This window comes from Carcharodon carcharias, chromosome 5 (assembly GCF_017639515.1).
Source record: "Carcharodon carcharias isolate sCarCar2 chromosome 5, sCarCar2.pri, whole genome shotgun sequence".
NCBI lineage: Eukaryota > Metazoa > Chordata > Chondrichthyes > Lamniformes > Lamnidae > Carcharodon > Carcharodon carcharias.
In genome coordinates this window covers 98180814-98200949 of record NC_054471.1, presented here as the reverse complement: position 1 = coordinate 98200949, position 20136 = coordinate 98180814, and the positions used below count along the sequence as shown (strand labels likewise).

Sequence of the window (20136 nt, the reverse complement as noted above, 5' to 3'; positions counted from 1 at the left end):
AATGTAGTATTTCTTTCTTGCGTTCTCTGCTGTTGTTATAAGGAAAGGGGCTCCCTCTTACCATTGTACCTCGCTTCCTCCCAAGCTCGAGTATTATCAGCATGTTCAATGGAACACCCACTATTAGAACTCTATGGGCAAAAATAGACTGGTGTAGAAACAATTAGCAGAAAGGTTTTTGAAAAATATTGCACCAGTGCAAGAAGAGGAAAAATGCTGCAGAAATGGCCTGAAAATCATTCACTGAATCTTCCTACTTGCATTCATATACAGATCAGTACCCAGCAACGGTGACCAAGTACTTTGCATTGGAATGCACAGCAGCATCCATTAAGCACCAGAACTGGAGGATATTGAGTGTCCGTCAAAACACGTTTTTAAGGCAGAGAAATGCAGGTGCAGTACAAAGTCAACAGAAATCCAGCAGAACGTTTATCTTCCAACTTTGCTGCTCCATTACACCATGTAAACTGGTTCACACGGAGTGTAATGGAAACATAAATCCCCCCCTCCCTCCGCCAAAGGTTTCTGCACAGGCAGGAAGGAACAACTGTGAATTAAATTACTGATAACCCTTTTTATCTACATACTAACAGACAATTCTGGGCAGTATTGGCATTTGCTTGGGTCTGGTTGCCTGCCTGCCCTCTTCGTTAAGGAATGGTGTGAGGCCCAGGGATATGCAAGTAGATCAGAAATAGAAATAAACAAAGAGCGAAATAAATATAATTTTGTTACAGTAATCTGATAAGAATTATCTGCTTAATATCAAATGCCATAAGAACCCTGAAACCCCAGCCCCTCAAACAACATGACAGATAATAAATTACATATTCTGAATTACATAACAGCTGAACAGGAAAAATATAATTGTGCAATCAACTGTATCGTTTTTAATAGGTCATAAGCAATCTGCCCAAATATGGGCTCCACCCAAACTCCAAAATATTTAGTCGTTCGGTAGTACATAACTTTATTGCTGAAAAGGGACTTGTCAAAGCTTTTCGATTTGCACTCATCAGGACACTTCACAAGAATATAAGGGGAAAACAACAACTTATACTATATGTGAAGAGAGTGCTGATTGGTTAGCAAGTGGACACTGATTGGTAGAGGTGCTGCAATGGAGAAAGTAGCAGTGACGGCGACTGACACCATAACATACAGGGCTACAGGCCAAGTGCTGGAAAATGGGATTAGAATAGCTAGGCCAGCATGGACATGATGGGCCGAAGGGCCTGATTCAGTGCTTATAGCTCTATAACTCTCTGTGACTCTATGAGTTAACTGCCAAGCATTGCCCTAAGGAATGAGTCAGTGAATGGCTATCACTTATTTTGTTTAGCTTAAACAGGCACAATGTGTGTACATATTCTTCCTGCCTGAAAAGAACAGGGTTCTGTGTATTAATATATGTAGGTTCCAGTGCATGCAAATATGTCACACTGACTGACAATCTTAAACTGGTTGTCAGTGTAATTCTAAGTGCACTGGGGATTATTTCACAAATGTTGTCCAATCACAGAATCACATCTAATGTTGGGCACTGTGTTTTGAGTTTTGCAATCATGGGCTGGTTGGGGAAGTTTTGTACCTTGCCTGTTATGAACAGCGGCTGGGACATGCTGTTTGATATGATTGCCAGTCTTTGTGATATACGGCCTACATACCTGGCATCACACTGGCACTGAAATTCATATACCACATTACTCATTTGTGTGATAAGCAGAACATCTTTTTAGCTTGACGACAGCGTCCTGTTAGTGATGAATACCACTTGTGTTGCTATTGCATAGTAGCAGCATGAAACAGCTAGCTTCACCTGTTGCTTAAATTTTTAAGATACCCTGCCCTTCCAGGGTAATCTGAGGTAGAGTGGGCACTTTTCAGGGCTGAAAATGATGGCTTTAGGACAGTTCATGAGTTTGGAAGATATACAGTGCAAAATGATCTGATCAAGGTAGCCATTTTTTAAAATTGATTCATGGGATGTCTGTGTCACTGGCTATGCCAGCATTTATTGCTCGTTGCCCTTGGTCAGAGGGCATTTAAGAATTAACCACATTGCTGTGGGTCTGGAATCACATGTAGGCCAGAAGGTTTCCTTCCCTAAAGGACATGAGTGAACCAGGTGGGTTTTTATAATAATTGGTAATGTTTTGTTGTGTTTTAATTTGAGATTTTTATTGAATTCAAATTTCACTATCTACCACTGTGGGAATCAAACCCAGGTCCAGAGCATTACATTGGGTCTCTGGAATACTAGCTGAGTGACAATACCACTATACCACCACCTCCCCTGCAGGATGCCTTTGGCACACCCTATTTCAGCATCAAGCTTGCATCACACAAATGATTAATGTGGTATATGAATTTCAGTGCCAGTGATGCTATATATTTAGGGCGTACATCCCAAAGACTGCTGGATCGTATCAAACAGTGTGCCCCAGCCACTGTTCGCAACGGACAAGGTACACACCGTACCCAATCAGCCCATGCTTGCAAAATGCAAAACATAGTGTTCGACATTAGATGTGATTCCGCGACTGAACAACATTTGCTAAATAATCCTCAATGTGCTAAGAATTACACTGACAACCAATTTAAGATTGTCAGTCGGGCTCACAGTGTGGCACATTTACATGTACTGGAAGCTACATATATTAATATACAGGGGCCTGTTTTTTGCAGACAGAACATGTACATACATTGCACCCGTTCAACTAAACAAAATAAGCGATAGCCATTTGCTGACTCATTCCTCAGGGCAATGCATTGACCAATTAGGGTCAAGTTGCCTGGTTTAAATTTCAAACCATGCTTGGCAGTCACCATCACTGGTGCATTCTCCATAGCAATCAGAGTCCACTTGCCAACAAATCAGCACTCTCTTCACATACAGTATAAATTATTGTTTTCCCCTTATATTGGTATTCTTGAGAAGTATCCTGAAGAGTGCAAGACAAAAAGCTTCGACATGTCTCTTTTTCAGCAATACAAAATATTTTCTAAGACTATTCTTCTTTTTCAATCAAACATCGGATTCTTTTAAAAGAATTTATGGATTTTGATTCAACAGCTTGTGGTAAAGTATTCCACATTCCAATCACCCTTTTTTTTCACTATTGTATAACTTTATATCGTCTTATTAACATCTCGCCGATCAATTATTGCAACGATTCACTCTTGAAGACCCCTATCAGATAATGGTTGCAAAACTTGGCTCCATGGTGCTGGTAGTGTGCAGAGTAGGTAGATTGTGACATATAACAGCATCTAAAGTTAATTTGATGTGCGACCTGTTCACTTTTGACATTGTCACTCTAGGTGATGTCCTCTCTTAAACATGCACAGCTGAACAGGGGCACAAGGGATCTCCACCTGTGTTATTTAGGGCTTCATCATCCAACTTGCAGGCTAGTTGCTTATTACTTTTCACTGGTTCTTGCTGAGTTTGTGGAAACACTGTGTACTTAGAGGAGATCACCACTTGCTCCCAGTCATGAGGGTGATAGTTACAGATGTCCTTGGACTGCAGCATCAGAGCAAGATGGAGCAGGGGTAACAAAGAAAACAAGCTGCCCACAAAGAGAGTGGAGGAGGAAGGGAAGAAACACTCTCAAAAGGAGGCCATATCCACCCCCGTCTTCAGGGAGCACTTTGTCTACCTCCACCTAAGCCAGAAGCAGGGGGAATTTGTGGTTGTGATTCACCAAAGCTGTGGACACAGAACTGCACCATGTCTTTGAACCAGGCCTGCAGACTCAGGGCAGAGCAATGATGACGCAGATGGTGGTTGTCAAGACGCTAGTGGCACTGATGCTTTTTCACCAGTGGGTCCTTGCAGGCCAGACAAGTAACAAACACCTTCAATTCATCATACATTTCTGCATCTGGGAACTGATGGAGGATCAGCATGCCAGGAGAGGGGACTTCATTGTCTTCTCTCTGAACAGGGAGATACAGAAAGAATAGGCATGGCTTTGCCAGGGTAGCCTGCTTTCCCATGGTGCAGGGTGTCATCAATTGTATCCACCAGGCTTTGCAAGCACTGCATTCAAAGCTGAGACATGCCATAACCACAAAGGTTACCACTCACTCAACGTGTTGTTATTGTGCAACCACACCCAGCACATCATGATACTGAATGCCCACTATCCTGGCTGTGCTCATGAGTTGTTCATCCTTGCAGTTTGTTGTTCCAACAATCAAACCACATCAAACCAGAGGCTTACAGTTTGGTGACAAGGGCTATGGCTCTACATCTGGCTGATGATTCCGTTCTGTAGACTAACCACATGTGGCAAATGCTGATAAATAAGAGGCATACTGCTACCGAGTAGATCATTGAATACTGAAGTGACTTAGACTGCTCCAGAGAAGCCTTCCAGTACTTGCTGGGACAGGTGGCCTGATTCCCGGTAGTCCGTTGTATCCTCCACCATCCAGATGTCATGATGACGCAGCCCTTACCACGATGGATTTGGCAACCAACTCAGGAACAGGAGCAAGAAGAGGAAAAGGAGGAAGAGGGAGAGGAGGAAGGGAGGAGGCAGCTGGCACACTCAAGTTCTGGATGAGCTGTCCGTCAGTGCATCATTAGACCCCGGTTCTCCTGCTTGTTCCCCAGATCACATTGCTCAATAGTTCCACACTTTACTGTCCCTCTAAGAGGGACCATTCTAGCATCTCCTTGGTCACAATCCTGAAATAAAAGCCACCAGAGCACCCATTCCATACCAGTTTTATCCATCAAAACGCCCAATAATCCATACAATAATCAACTAATCACCCTTTTGCATTCTCTTAGTGCCTGCCTTTATGTTATCTTTGCCTGGCCTTGTTCTCACCAATGGCTGAAGCATGGCCGGTGGAAGGCTGTTGACTTTCAGTGGAAGAGACTGCAGATGGTGTTGCAGGATACCTACAAAGGCCTATGGGCCTAGAAGGCCAGGCTTTGGACTGCACCATTTTTGCATTGGTGATAGCAGTTTGTACTGATTGACAGGCAACAGCAGGGGCACTGGTGGAGTAGCAGCGGTTGGGGTACAAATGTTGTTATTCTGAGAGAAGACAGCAGGTTCCTACCCTGCGGAGCAATTGTCACACACATAGGGCAGGACTTCAGCAATCCTAGTTATCTATTGGAGGACAGATTGCCAGACTGCTGTGAAACCTCAAAAGCCCCTTTGAACATGGGTATCCTCAGCTATGCTGGCAGCAGTCAGCCTGCATGACAACAAGCAGAGATTTCATGAAGACAATTTGGGCTTCCACTGCAGCACGCACATATTGGGTGCCTTCTGCTTATGGTGCAATGGGAGCTGCATCATGGTTCACTCTACAAGAGCTCTCATGGAGTTGGCTGCCACTCCCACACCAAAAATGATGGACTCCAAGATCTGCGCAATACGCTGTGCCAAGTTGAACCCAGACTCCTCGAAGCTCCTTGACATTGACAACAGGCTCTCTGGCAGGCCTGTCAGTACACAAGCATTTTTTGTGTACATGCTAATGCAGCCTTTCTCTATTTGCTACCACACCAAGGTTCTCACCCATGTGTTCTGCCACAGAACTGGTGTGCAACCCTTACTAGGAGCAGACACCTGTGCTATCCTTTTTCTCCTGGCTGCAGCATTAGACTGGAACAGACCATCATCCTCGATGGTTTCAGCTCCGCTGCTGGTCACTGCCCCAGTGAGGGCCTCTCTGATTATTCCAGGCATCCTCTCCTCCATGAGAGTGAGCACGTGTAGTCATGCCTGCCACTTGCCAGTTAGCTGCTGCAGCTTCCTATTATGAGGCAGTGTGTCTTGTAAGAGAGTCGGACGTGTGTCAGTGAGTGTGTTTATGTGGTGCAATGTGTTTCAGTGATGTGCCTGCCACCATTGAATAGCTGGTAGTATGTGTAAACTGAGATGTGAGACATTGATTGTGAGGTATGAGTCATTGTTTGTCAAGATTGTGGTGCATTTAATGGGCAATTAGTGGGCAAAGGCAGCAAACTTCATGAAAATCAAAGGGAAAAACTTATGTTATATGGTGTCTCTCACAAACATTGGAGGTCTCAAAGTACTTTGCAGCCAATGAAGTACTTTTGGAGCTAGTCCCTGTTATAATGCAGGAAACATGGCAGCCAATCTGCACTCTATAATCTCCCACAAATAGCAATGTGATAATGACCAAATAACCTGCCTTTGTGATGTTATTGAGAGATAAGCATTGGCCAGGGCACTGAGGATAATTCCCCTGCTCTTCTTCAAAATAGTGCCAATGGATCTTTCACATTTGCTTGAGGGGACAGAAAAGATCTTGATTTAACATCTCATCCAAAGGACAGCACCTTTGCCAATGCAGCATTCCCTCAGTACTGGACTGGAACATCAACATTGATTTGTGTGTTCAAGTTCTGGAGTGTGGTTTATGTTACAATCCCTGTGGGGAAACCATAATCCAAAATAATCAAATTTACTGAATATTCCACAAATGAGGAAATTACCAACAGGATTCCACTTTTTGTGGCTTTTACTTTAGCACAAATCAGAAATTGAACATGAATTAACAGGTAAATTACAGTCGGTATGAATTATAAATTAAACGTGGAATAACAGATACAAGAAAGACTATTTCATGAGGTTTACAAGTATTTGTATCACTCCCCACACAAATGTGGCATCACATGCAATCTTAGTCTTTCCAACTTAGCCTTCTGAATGCAGAATCTTTCACTTTTCTTTCTCAATGAATTTGGATCTCGAGTCACCTGTAATGGTAGCTCCACTCCATGTGAGTCCCCCAGAAGCAGTTGTGAACCAAATGACAAGTTCCTGCAGAACTTCCTTAGTTAGGTTCACAATAGTCTTGACTGAACAGATTCCCCAGAGACTCCTTTATCTGGCTCCTTTAATAAGCCTCTTTAAACGGTCCGGTCGGTTCTGAAAAAACTGAAGCATAGCTGTGGAATTGTTCAATTCACAATCTTTGCTCCAATCCTATCTTCAGTTTTCTGTGCTTTTAAACTGTTTTACAAAAACAGCTCCTTGTAAATGTGCCCTCTCTGTTCTTCATCTGCTGCAGCTCTCCTTCGTCTCTGCCCACATGCCTTCCTGTTGGGACAGCTTCCAGGTCAAGGGGTACCTTGAGGGAGATGGTGACGTAGAGGAAGTATTGGATAGGTTGTCTGTACTTAAAGTGGATTCGGCACCAAGACCGGATGAGATGCTACCAAGGATATTAAGGGAAGTGAGAGTGGAAATTGTAGAGTCACCGGTCATAATTTTTCAATCTTCTTTAGACTTGGGGCCGATACCAGAGGACTGGATAATTGCAAACAAAAAAGCATGTAAAGATAAGCCCAGCAACTACATTGCCATTCAGTTTAACTTCGGTGGTGGGGAAACTTCTAGAAACAACAATTGGGGCAAAATTAATAGTCACATGGACAAATGCAGGTTAATTAAAGAAAGCCAGCATGGATTTCGAGGGAAAATTGTGTTTAATTAACTTGCCGGAGTTTTTTGAAGTGGTAACATGGAGGATTGATGAGGACAATACTGGTGATATGGTGTATATAGACTTCCACAAGGCAATTAACATAATACCACACAACAAACTTGTGAGCAAAGTTATAGCTCACAGAATAAACAGCAACAAGGATGTGGAATTGGCTGAGTGACAGGAAATAGAGATTAGTGGTTAATGGGTGTTTCTCAGGCTAGAGGAAGGTTAAAACTGGAGTGCCCAGGGGTCAGTGTTGGAACCCTTCCTTCTTTCTGATATATATTAATGATCTAGACCTTGGTGTACAGGGCACAATTTCAAAGTTTGCAGATGATAGGAAACTTGGAATCATTGTGAACTATGAGAACTTAGTGTTGAACTTCAAAAGGACAGAGACAAATTCGTGGAATAGGCAGATAGGTAGCAGATGAAGTTCAATGCGGAGGTCATTTTGTTAGGAAGAACATGGAGAGACAATATAAAATAAAGGGTATAGCTCTACAAAGAATGCAGAAGCAGAGGGACTTGGGTTTATATCTGCATATCATTGAAGGTGGCAGGATAGGTTGAGAGCATGGTTAAGAAAGCATACAGTATCCTAGGCTTTATCAACAGGGGCAAAGAGTACAAGAGCAAGGAGGTTATGTTGAACTTGTATAAGACATAATTTGGCCTCTGCTGGGGTATTACGCCCAGTTATGTGTGCCAAACTTTAAGAAGATTGTTAAGGTATTGCAGAGATTGCAGAAAAGATTCACAAGAATGGTTCCAGAGATGAGGAACTTCACTTATGAAGATAGATTGTCGAAGTTGGGACTGATTTCCTTGGAGAAGAGAAGGCCTAGAGGGGATTTTGTAGAGGTATTCAAAATCACGAAGGGTCTGGACAGAATAGATAGGGGGAAACTGTTCCCACTGGTGAAAGGATCGCGAACGAGAGGCACAGATTTAAAGTAATTGGCAAAAGAAGCAAAAATGGCCTTGGGTAAAACTTTTTCACCCAGCGAGTGGCTAAGTTCTGGAATGCACTGCCTGAGAGAGTAATGGAGGCTGGTCCAAATGAAACACTCAAAAGGGACCTTGACAGTTATCTGAAAAGAAAGAATGTGTCAGGTTATGAGGAGAAGGCAGGGAATGGCATTGGCTGAAATGTTCATTAGCACAGCTGATGCAGACACAATGGGCTGAATAGTCTCCTTCTGCACTGTAATAATTTAGTGATTAAGTTTTATAAATTATAAATTTGATTTGGAATGTTATTTTTTAGTGGATTTGATTTTTGCGTTGTGGTCAAGCAGACACTTTGTGGTCAGTTACTTAGGGACTGTTGTTAAATGAGAAATTGATTCCTGTTATCCTACTCGGATGATTTCCTCATGGTCGTCCCGGGAAAATGGGGCTGTCTAGGTTGCTTCCTCCCTTCCTCTTCCTCCTCCTCCTAATGTTCCTGCTCCTCAGTTGCTCAATGGATAGTTGGAGGCACGGTTTATCCCCGCATAATGGCAGGGTGCTGTATCGTGCTGCAGACCACCATGAATCCTGACACATGAACACTGCAGATTTCCTCCAAAGCCACCCAGGTAGCAGAAGTATTTTTTCAGCTTGTCAGTGGTCTGCCCTATCATGTTTAACACGGCAGCATGGCTTGCATCATTCTCTGCATGGTCCGCACATGTGCATTGGAGTCATCAGCCATGATGGTCCTTCCATCGAGATTAAGGCAGGGACTTGGCTGGGGTGTTGAGCTCCAAAATGGCACTGCTGGTGTTAAATCTGTGTGATGTCATAATCTACTGGCTTTAAATATTTCATGCTAACGCCTTCACCAAATTACAGGAGTGCCCGTGTACTTAGACTGCCCGGATGGCATCCAAAGTGCATGCGTAATAGCCAAAAAAGAGGCACTAATGAGTTGCAGTTTCTCACCCAAAATCTTCTTAAAAATCGCATGCTTGGTGTGGTAATCTGAGGTGTATTACACCTTTTAGGGAATGTGAGCAAATTGACCATGTGAGTCTAAGACCCAATAGTTGTGTAGCACGGGCTACCATGTTAATATTAGTCTAGAGTCTGGTTGGACAAGCACGCCTCATGTTAGTGCTCTATTTGTGTAAATAAATAGCATGCGCTTCATTTGATATTAGTCTCAGCATCTGCAGTATATTGTAATTGACTCACCTGCCAACAGACAAGCATGCAACGGGTTCATGAGCAAAGCAACCCCATAGTAAAACACAACACTTGGCTCTCCATGCCACGCACTGGGAAACCATTTCATGAAATTGCACACTACAGAGGGAGAAACATGACAGAGAGAAGTTGATAAAAGTAAGGGGAGAGAAGCTGAAGAGAACAAGAAAAACGAAAGCACGAGAGGCAAAGAAATAGCAATAAAAAAAAGCAGCTAAAAAAGTGACCATGTGTATAAGTGACCATAGGTACCGTGTGCGACATCTCCTCACTGCATTCCTGACATTTTGGCTTCTCCTTTGACTCAGTGAGCATTGCTACAAGACATCTGCCAGTCCGACCGAAAATGTCAGTGATTCCCCACGATGACTCAAAATACTCACTTTCAAAAAGGAGGAAAAGCTGAACCTATCGTGGATGCAATTGATATCGTAGCACAGGAAGCCCTCATACCAGGCCTCGCCCCACCCCTATACCCCAAGCCCAGCCCCTTCCCTCCGGCCGCGTCCTGTGCCCGCGGTTCTCACTCCCTATCCTCAGGCCCCGCCCTTTTACTTAGCCCCTCCCCTAGCCTCCGGTCCCACCGCAGCCCATTCCCTCCAGCCCCTCCTCCTCCCCCGGGCTCCGCCTCCAGATCAGTTACTGACAGTTGGCAGCGTGTTCTTTTCCCGGCGAACCTAGCGGCAAGCGCTCTTGTCCCGCCATGTTTAAATTTCATTGAGAGCAGCGACAGGTTAGTCGCGGGCGGGGGACTTTGAGAATCATTTTAAATCGGGTTGTGATGAGTCGAGGCTTCAGTAAAGCGTTTCGGCCTGACCTGGATCTTTGTGCCGTTGACTGTCGATTTGTCTCGGGGTTAATTTGTTTGTCTTCGTGCAGAGCTGAGCGCGGTGCGGGTTGCTGAGCCTCAGCTTGGCGTCTGGGAAAGGGGTAAGGTGGCTTCATCTCAAGGAAAAGCAAAATAACTGCGGGTGCTGCAAGTGTAAAGTGAAAACGGAAAGTGCTGGAAAGACTCCGCATGGGTCTGGCAACCTCTGTGGAGTGAGAAACAGAGTTATTGTTTCAGGGAGTTGTAAATATGTTAGGCTAAGGGTTGTACAGTGGGAGAACCAGAACACAAGTCCAACCCCAATAACAGGACATTGATGTGTCCCCCTCATTACTCGATGCAAATATCCTATTACAGAAAGACATGTGCAGAGGCGGTGCCACTTACAGAAAGTGAGATGATTTTCGATGCAACTGGTGCTCCCTTTTATCATTTGCACCTAGACAGACGGCTGCAATTAATTTTTGAGCAGCAAACTGAAATGTATTATTGGGGAGCAAATTAAAATTTTAGGATTGTCTGTTCCCCAAATGTCCTGTTCACTTGCCAACCATTATTAAAATTCTTATTAGAAATACATTGGGGAATGGCTTTTTTTTAAGTAGGGGCTTTTGCAAATGCTATAGAAAAGAATTTGAGAAGTGCTGATTTTTAAAATTTTGTTCTTTTACAAAATGTATGCTTAACTGGCTAGGCCAACATTTATTGCCCATCCTTAATTGCCCTTAAGATGGTGGTGAGCCGCTGCCTTGAACACTGCAGTCCATGTGGTGTAGCTACACCCTCGGTGCTGTTAGGAAGGGAGTTCCATGAATGTGGCCCAGTGAAAGTGACGGAATGACAATGTAGTTCCAAGTCAGTGGTGAGTGGCTTGGAGGGGAACTTGTAGGTGGTGGTGATCCCATCTATCTGCAGCCCTTATCCTTCTAGCTGTTAGACACTGTTGGTTATTAATTATTATCGTTTGCTATTTGTGTTCTTTGGTAACTGGGCTTAATACCATGTCCATTCTTTGTAATTCTTGTATCTGACAAAGGCCTTCATTCATCATAATTGTTCAGTGTTTCAATAAAAAATAAAAATAAATAAATAATAAAAAAACAATATCAATATTTTGGGTTTGAGACAATGACCCTGGGATTAAGAGTCCTGTTAACTATCAAATCAGCTAGCCAGGCTGTGCATGAATTGGGATTTTCCACAACGCTAATGCTCCAGTTGCTGACCGGGAAGGCATCAGGATCAGTTGCACATGTGCCGGCAGTTGAAGTGCAGGCTGAGTATGTGTGCACAACCATTCCTGATGCCTTTCTGGTCGATGGTGGAGTTAGTGTCACCGAAATTATATCCTGACACTGAAAAAGGTGTGAAAGAAAGGCTACCTACCATCTGATTTTTGGCATTAGGCATAAGGAACAACTACAGAAGTTGGAGACGAGACTGAGAGGGCAGTGTAATCAAGATCCTTCAGAGCCTCTGCAACTTCAGCCCTGCAAAATTTTTACCAACCACATAGCCACAACCAGCAGTGGCTGCCTATTTCCAACACTAACATTGTCTGACTCTATCCCTGCCTTATTCATCTGTTGCTGGAACCCCCATTCATGCCACTGTGACCTTGAAACTTGACTATTCCAATGCCCTTCTGACAAGTCTCCCAGATTCTACCCTCCATAAACTTATCCTCCAAAAATCTGCTGTCTTCTTCCTTATCCACACTAAGTCCCCTATCACTGCTGTATTCGTTGACCTACACTGTTTTCCGTTTAAGTAGCACCTCTTTTAAAATTCTCATCCTTGTTTTCAAATCCGTCCACGTCATCACCAGGCCCGAAGTCCTGAGATATCTTCACTCATTGAACTCTTCACTTTCCCCAATTTTAATTGCTCTACCATTGGTGGCTGTGCCTGCGTTTGAAGCTCTTGAATCCCCTCTCTGAATCACCAGCTTGTTTTCAGTTTGAACAATTCTCTTTTGAAAAAAAACTCTTGTATGCGTAAAACTTTTGTATGTGTAAAATGATATCCTTTATGAAGAAATATGGCAAAATAAGGTCTCCTTATGTAAGGAAGGATGTAAGAGCATTTGAAGCAGTTCAGAGAAGGTTTACTGGACCAATACCAGGAATGGGTGGGTTGTCTTCTAAGGAACAGTTGGATAGGTTAGGCTTGTATCCACTGGAGTTTAGCAGAGTAAGAGGTGACTTGATTGAAGCCTTTAAAATCCTGCGAGGCCTTCATAGGTTGGGTGTGCAGGGGATGTTTCCTCTCTAGAATTAGGGATTACTGTTTAAAAATATGAGGTCACTGATTTAAGACAAATGAAGAGAATTTTTTTCTCTCAGAAGGTCGTGATTCGTTGGAACTCTTTTCCTCAAAAGGCAGTGGAAGTAGAGGCTTTGAATATCTTTAAGGCAGGGTTAGATAGTATCTTGATAAGCAAGGGGGTGAAAGATTATCAGGGTAGGTGGGAGGTTACAACCAAATGAGCTGTGATCTTACTGAGTGCCGGAGCACACTCCAAGGGCTGAGTGACCTACTCCTGCATCTAATACGTATGCGTGTACTCAACACCTTGTTTTAACTCCTTGGATTTAAGGTCCTGGAACCATAAGACATAGGAGCAGAAGTAGGCTATTCGGCCCATTGAGTCTGCTCTGCCATTCAATGAGATCATGGCTGATATGATAATCCTCAACTCCACTTTCCTGCTTTTTCCCCATAACCCTCTATTCCCCTGATTAAAAATCTGTCTATCTCAGCCTTGAATATAATTAACGACCCAGCCTTTACTTCCCTCTGTGGTAAAAAAAATTCCACAGATTCACTACCCTCTGAGAGAAGAAATTTCTCCTCAGCTCTGCCTTAAATGGGCGCCCCCTTACTCTGAGATTATGCCCTCTGGTCCTAGACTTTCTCTCAAAAGGAAACAACCTCTCAGCATCTACTTTGTCAAGCCCCCTAAGAATCTTACATTTTTCAAAAGGTCGCCTCTTATTCTTCTAAACTCCAAAACAGGCCCAACATACTCAACCTCTCCTCATAAGAAAATCCATCCATCCTTGGGATCAACCTAGTGAACCATCTCTGGACTATCTCCAATGCCAGGATATTTTTCCTTAGATAGGGGGACCAAATCTGTTCATAGCATTCTAGGTGTGGTCTAATGCCTTGTATATTTTTGACATGATTTTTTTTTTTTTATACCCAATTCCCTTTGAAATAAAGGCCAACATTCCATTTGCCTTCCCTATTACCTACTGAACTTGTATGTTAGCTTTTTGTGATTCATGCACGAGGACTCGTAAATCCCTCTGTGCTGTAGCTTTCTGTAGTCTTTCAGCTATTCAGATATTCAGCTGCTTTATTCTTCTTGACAAAGTGTATAACCTCACATTTCTCCACATTATATTCCATCTGCCAAGTTTTTGCCCACTCACTTATCCTGTCTATATCCCTCTGTAGACTCTGTGTCATCCTCACCACCTGCCTTCCCACCTATTTTTGTGTCATTGCAAACTTGGTGATAATGCTTTCACTTCCCTCATCTAAGTTATTAATGTATATTGTAAATAATTGTGGCCATAGCACTGATCCCTGTGGCACCCCATGAGTTACAGGTTGCCATCCTGAAAATGCCCCTCTCATCCCAACTCTCTGTCCTCTATTAGTTAGCCAATCCTCTATCCATGCTAATATACCACCCCAACACCATGGGTTTAAATTTATTTGTTCTAGTTGTATTTTTCTATGCTGGAAATTGTGCTGCTTGTTGGAAGTGAAGACTAACCTTTGGGTTGGATAATTCCTTAAAGAAACTCCAGTTGCAGAGAAAATACATCGTAACAGCTGTGCTGCAAAACTCTTGGTGAAAAATGGTGGACAAGTGTGTGGTAATATAGTTCGAATTTACATAAGATGCTTAAGGTGATATGAGGTTTCTTGGATGCCTCATACAAACTAAGATATGCCCAGTGGTCACTTACTGCTAACACTGAAGGGTCTGTAATATGACAACCTCAAAATGAAGTTCCTTTGTCTTGCTAAAGTTTTCATCAAATGTCCTTTCATATTATACGCCTGCTTTATTGATGGTCAGAAGAAAGATAAAAGTATAGCCAACCTCTGCAAAATAGGATAGATGAATTCTAAACCCTGCAAGTGATGCAAAAAATATCGTATTTGAAATTTGAGTGTGTGATTTGGAGGTCTTCAGACAAACCTTTTCTGCTCTTTCCTCTGTAGACATCAGATAATAGGATTGCTGTTTATCTTCGTCTGAGTTTTATATTTGGTACCAAAATTAGTTCATCCCATAAACCTGAGCTTGAAAGATGCCAATGGTTATCAAAACCAGACCTATTTGCAACAAGATTACAGTGCAATCCTGAGTGAAGTGCAGCTGAACTCTATTCACTTGAGGCTTCTACAATGAAGTCAGCCAGGATTGCATTAACTAGCACTACTTTTTTTGCAGCCTCTATCGTGAAATAATTAATCATATCCCAAATTGTATTGAAGACTGCAGCAAAAGCAATGGTATGTAACATTAATTAACATCACCTAAATTTAAGACCAACAGTAATTTATGTATTACATTGTCTCAACAGGGGCTGTGTTTGTTTAGTAACAGTATCACAAGATTATTTTTGATTTATGCAATTTAGCACCTTTATGTCAGCATTTTCATACCATTGGTAAGTTTCAGGTTCTAAATTTGTCCCTTTGTGATAAGAATATAAGATCTTACAATCTCTCCATTTGTAGCAAGTTATGTGCTGTCACCTCAGGCAGTTCTGCTTTTGTTCGGGATGCTCTGGTTCACCTTGGGGACACTTGACACAGTTTCATCCAGGTTGTTATCTTTGGTTGTTGTCTTTCCTAACTTTAGCTATGTACTGTAGTTCCTAGCTGTTACAGTATATGTTCACTCAATACTTGTATCTTAAGCTCTTAAGTTATTTGTTGCAATACACTTTATAGTCTTTTATTTCTGTTCAGATTGAACAACTAACCCCTCAAAATTTATCACTTTCAACAATAAGTTATGATCTGGATCTCTGTCTTTGCCCAGTGTTGTCTCTGGGGCCTACTTTGTCCCATTCATATTCCATTTTGCTCCTTTCTGTTTAAGATCTGTTTTACTTAGCTGCTGCCTTTCTAAACCAATTCCCATGAGCTATTATTTACAATATTTGCTCCATCACTTCTCTTTTCGACTTTATGAAGGGCCAGTCTTTCTTTTGTAGTTCTGATGAAAGAATTTCTAACCAAAATATTAATATCTTTTCAGATGCTGACGGTCATGCTATGTATTTCTGCATTTTTAAAAATATGGTGAAGCCTGTATATTGCTACACAATTCCAAAATTATATTTTTTTAATATAATTGTACAGCTAATCTTTTGGAAATTTCCTGACTGGGACAAAGAACCATTGCACAGACTCCTGCAGAATGGCCAGTGATTGCAGCAGAAAAGCTATTCTCCAAGGTACTGAACAAGCATGTAGATTATCCAATTGTGAAGCTAATGATGCTGAATCAGAAAATACTTCCATTGTTACAAAGTTAATTCATGGTACCATTGGAACAACAATATATTTGAATTTAAACTGAGCTTTGTCTTTTAAAGATTTCAACATGATTATTGCCTTGTCTGCTTTATAAATCAACTCTCACGTTTGTACAATGGTGTGTATATATGCCAGCTGGATACATGCTCTCCCAAAAACATGCTGGACCTCAATGTGGATGAATTTTTAAGGCTGGAAGTGACAATTTTAATCTTCTGTAATCAGTAAAGATTGTATATTGTATACCAAAGAATGATGGCAATATTATACTTAAAATACAAAATATTAGTTCTGCATGGATTGAAACAAAATAACTCAAACACCAGAAGTTATTGAACCAGCTGGGCTGCAGAGGAGTTGTGAATTTTGTAGGTGAGATGAATTTTCTTTGATTTTCAGGTATTGGGGCTATTAGATGCGTAATATTCTCCTTGCACTGCCTTAAAACTACCTTTCTGAGTAAGCTCTTGGACATCTGTCCAGAAAGCTCCTTATTGGGTGGTTCAGTGTCAAGTTTTGTTTGATAGCACTCCTGTGAACTGCTTTGGAATATTTTACAACGAAAAAGCTGCTATATAAATGCAAGTTGTTGCACAAGGAAAGAGTATTAAAAGAATGTAAATGTAGAAGTGCTTCACAATGCTTCCTCTGGGAAACCTGTTTTAATCCTTTCCTTTGACTGGATTTTGTTAAAAACGAGTGACATTTTGATACATAAACATAGGCTTCGTTTATTTTATTTATTTTTTTGCCTTACACATAACCACCATTTTTTGTCATTTCCTGCTCACTCTTTCCAGAAATGCAGGTACATGGGTGATTGTAACTCATGAGTGGCTTCATTCATTTAATGCATATAAACATTTCACACTGTTGTGAAAGCTGATACAAAACTGCCAACCACTCCCTAAAATGTGTTTCTTAGTAGCTGTGCTTTGGATTCCCAATATAAATCTAGTTAGTTGGGTTGTTGCACAGAGAGCTCTAAATGGCTGTGCTAGTATGATTTTTATAAGTTTTACTGCCTGTGATATAACAGAACTCCAGTCTGTTTAACATCTTCATATTACTGTAACATAGTCAAAGATGATGAGCTGCTGAACATATGTAACCACACTGGAATATACTGGAGTGGAAGGGTAGAGGGAGGATAGAAGTGACTTTTACTGAAATGAAAATATATTAAATATTTTAAACAATACAAACTTATAGAGTTATAAACCCTTTAAGGTTTAATTGTTTTTTTTACCTCATTATGTTTTTTTAGTGTTACAGTATTTTTCCAGTGAATTTTCAGGAGCCTTCAAACGAACTTAGAAGTCCTTGATTTTAAAATTTGACTTAGATCATTGCATGTGATATTATTGTTACTAATTGATTGCAATTTTTCTGCAGATGTTGTGGCATTTGTGGAGGTATGGTCCTCAAACAAAACTGAAAACTATTCAAAACCATTCGTAGGCCACTTGATTGACATGGGTGCCAAAGTGAGTATTGCTTTCTACAGAGATGTTTTAATATATTTAGTACTGTTCATGCAAGGTTGCAAAACTGCACCTGAAATCTGAAAATGGTATTTTTTGTCACTTATCAATCGGTGGTCTTTGGATGCGAAAGGTTACTTTGTATTATTCCTAGCTACTACTTTGCCAGGTCTCATTGTGACATTGATACAGGAGTTCGATTCACAATTGAATGCAGCTGTCAAGTCAGCCACGAGGAAGCCTCTTGTCAGATGATATGTCATAAAGTAGCTCTTCTAAGTGCGAACATGACATAAACATAGAACTTCATAACATATATTTGGCTGCTACACTAACTTCTATTAAGTTCCATTGGTAAAATATTTTAATCATAAATTACTTCCAAAAAAAGACTAACACAGTACTGATAACAATTGCATTGCAATTTGAATCATCATGTTGTCCATGCATGTACTGTAAATTCAATATATATGCATTTGAATATAAGAACACAAATGTACGGTGTCTAGGAAAAATTATCTTGCATGATGCTGTCAGACTATCTAAGAAATAGTTCTTCAGACAATTATTAAATATTAGTTAGTTATTCTAGGATGAGGGGTTGAGTAAATTGGGCCTACATTCTCAGGAGTTTAGAAAAATGAGAGGTGATCTTATTTAAACATACAAGATTCTGAATGGGGATGATAGGGTAGACGCTGGGAGATTGTTTCCGCTGGTTGGGGAATCTAAAACTGGGGGCACAGTCTGAGGATAAGTTGTCAATCATTTAAGACTGAGATGAGGAGAAATTACTTCAGTCAAAGGGCTGTGCTTCTTTGGAATTCTCTACCGCAGAAGATTATGCATGCTGCATCGTTGAATACACTTAAGGTTGGGATAGACAGATTTTTAATCTCCCAGGGAATCAAGGGATAAGGAGAGTGTGCAGCAAAGTGGAGTTGAAGCCCAAGATCAGCCATGATTGTATTGAATGGCAGAGCAGGCTTGATGTGCCACATGGTCTACTCTTGCTTCTATTTCTTGTGTTCTTTGACTTCCCTTTGTAGTAGTACATTTAAAACAAGAAAAACAATACTTACTTTGTAAGCATTCTAATATTTCTGTGTCTGGAAAATCTGTTTGGCAAAGATTAAAAATCGTATTTAAAGGTAATCAATTAAGTGAATATATTGCATTGACTGATTAGAAATTTCTGTATGACTAAAATGGTGCAATGAACTTGAGCTCAGTGCACTCAGTGACCAAGAAGAGATAAGACGCACGTTTGATTTCCTGGAGCTAGATACATTCACTTGATCTCAGCATACCACTGTGAGAAGGTAATGAGCCTCTTCTTCTTCTTACCCAGTCCCTTGGGATTGAGGATGACTTGCTTCCAGTCCGGTTCATTGGGTTCTGAGATTTAAAAAGGGTTTAGAAAGGACTCAGAAAGCAAGAGAGACTTCAGTTCAAAAAGGACGCGGAGAGAGGTGGGAACTTCAGTTTGAAAAGGACGCGGAAGAGGGAGAGATTTCAGTTTAAAAGTGACATGGAGAGTGGGAGAGACTTCAGTTTAACGGGGAGAGTAGGAAAGACTTCAGTTTGAAAAGGGTGCGAGAGCAGCGGGGATTTCAGCTTTAAAAGGGCGCGGAGAGCGGTGGGGACTTTAGTTTGGGTACCTTGCTGGGAGTCAGAGCGGAGCGGAGCAGACCAGCGGGATACAGTCAACAGTTTTACTGTTTCAGCTGCTGTGAGGCTGCAGTCCAGGAAAAAAAGCAACTGTGATGTCACAGGAAGCTAGTAAGTTGATTGGCCGCTAAGTGCTCAGTCTAAGGGACAGTGTGTGAGAAACCAGCTTAGGACAGGTGCGTTAAGGTAGATTTATAAATAAAAAGAACTAAAACTTTAAAATAATAAACCAAAATTTGAAAACTTTAAAATCAAAATCAAACAATAAAGATTTAAAAAAGCAATAAAAATAAAGTAATTTAAATAAGTATCTAAAACACATACCTTGCAGTTAAGAAGCATATAACTTTTAGTTGTCAGTGGTATTAGCATTCAATAAACCCAGTAAATTGCAGCAAACATAGAAGTAATTAAAGTAAATTAAATAACATAAGTTAGAGTGGTGGGACAGGTGTTATGTTGCAGCTGTGAGATGTGGGAGCTTTTGGACGCCAAGGCAATCCATGACAAACATGTCCGCAGGAAATGTAAGCAGCTTGAGGAATTGGGGATCAGGATTATTGATCTGGAAGCTGAAATGCAGACACTGCGCAACATAAAGGAGGGGGAGAAATATCTGGATACTTTGTTCCAGAAGACAGTCACACCTCCATTTTTAAAAGGGTAATCTGTTTTGGTCAGCTGTGAGGGACAGGAGAATGTGACTGTCAGTGAGGCAGGTAATGGGATCAAGCAGACATTAGGGGAGGAGCCACAGGCTTTACAATTGTCAAACAGGTTTGAGGTGCTCACAACCCGTGTGGATGAAAGCGAAGTCTGCAAGGTGGATGAGCTGGCTGCTATGGCACAGTGGTACAAGAAGCTGTTCAAGTGGAGGGAGCAAAAAGT

General features: G+C 41.5%; 1 protein-coding gene and 1 long non-coding RNA gene across 4 annotated transcripts in view; one reads left to right on the top strand and one right to left on the bottom strand.

The window, feature by feature from the left end:
* Positions 1-6507: 6507 nt before the first annotated feature.
* Positions 6508-10159, bottom strand: LOC121277816. Its single transcript, XR_005942976.1, has 2 exons — positions 10074-10159; positions 6508-7316 (listed from the first exon to the last, which is right to left on the bottom strand). It is a non-coding gene; the product is annotated as an uncharacterized LOC121277816 (long non-coding RNA).
* Positions 10160-10387: 228 nt separating this feature from the next.
* The window catches only part of mcph1 (microcephalin 1), a 363873-nt gene continuing 354124 nt past the window's right edge, over positions 10388-20136 (top strand). The window contains exons 1-3 of one of the 3 annotated variants that reach the window (XM_041188255.1): positions 10388-10423; positions 15917-16011; positions 17489-17580. In XM_041188255.1, the coding sequence (XP_041044189.1) occupies positions 15975-16011; positions 17489-17580 (129 nt within the window). In that variant the 5' untranslated portion in view covers positions 10388-10423; positions 15917-15974. Of the gene's footprint in view, positions 10424-10481; positions 10621-15010; positions 15059-15916; positions 16012-17488; positions 17581-20136 lie in introns of those variants that run through there. The other 2 variants (XM_041188254.1, XM_041188256.1) reach the window with 2 other exon arrangements.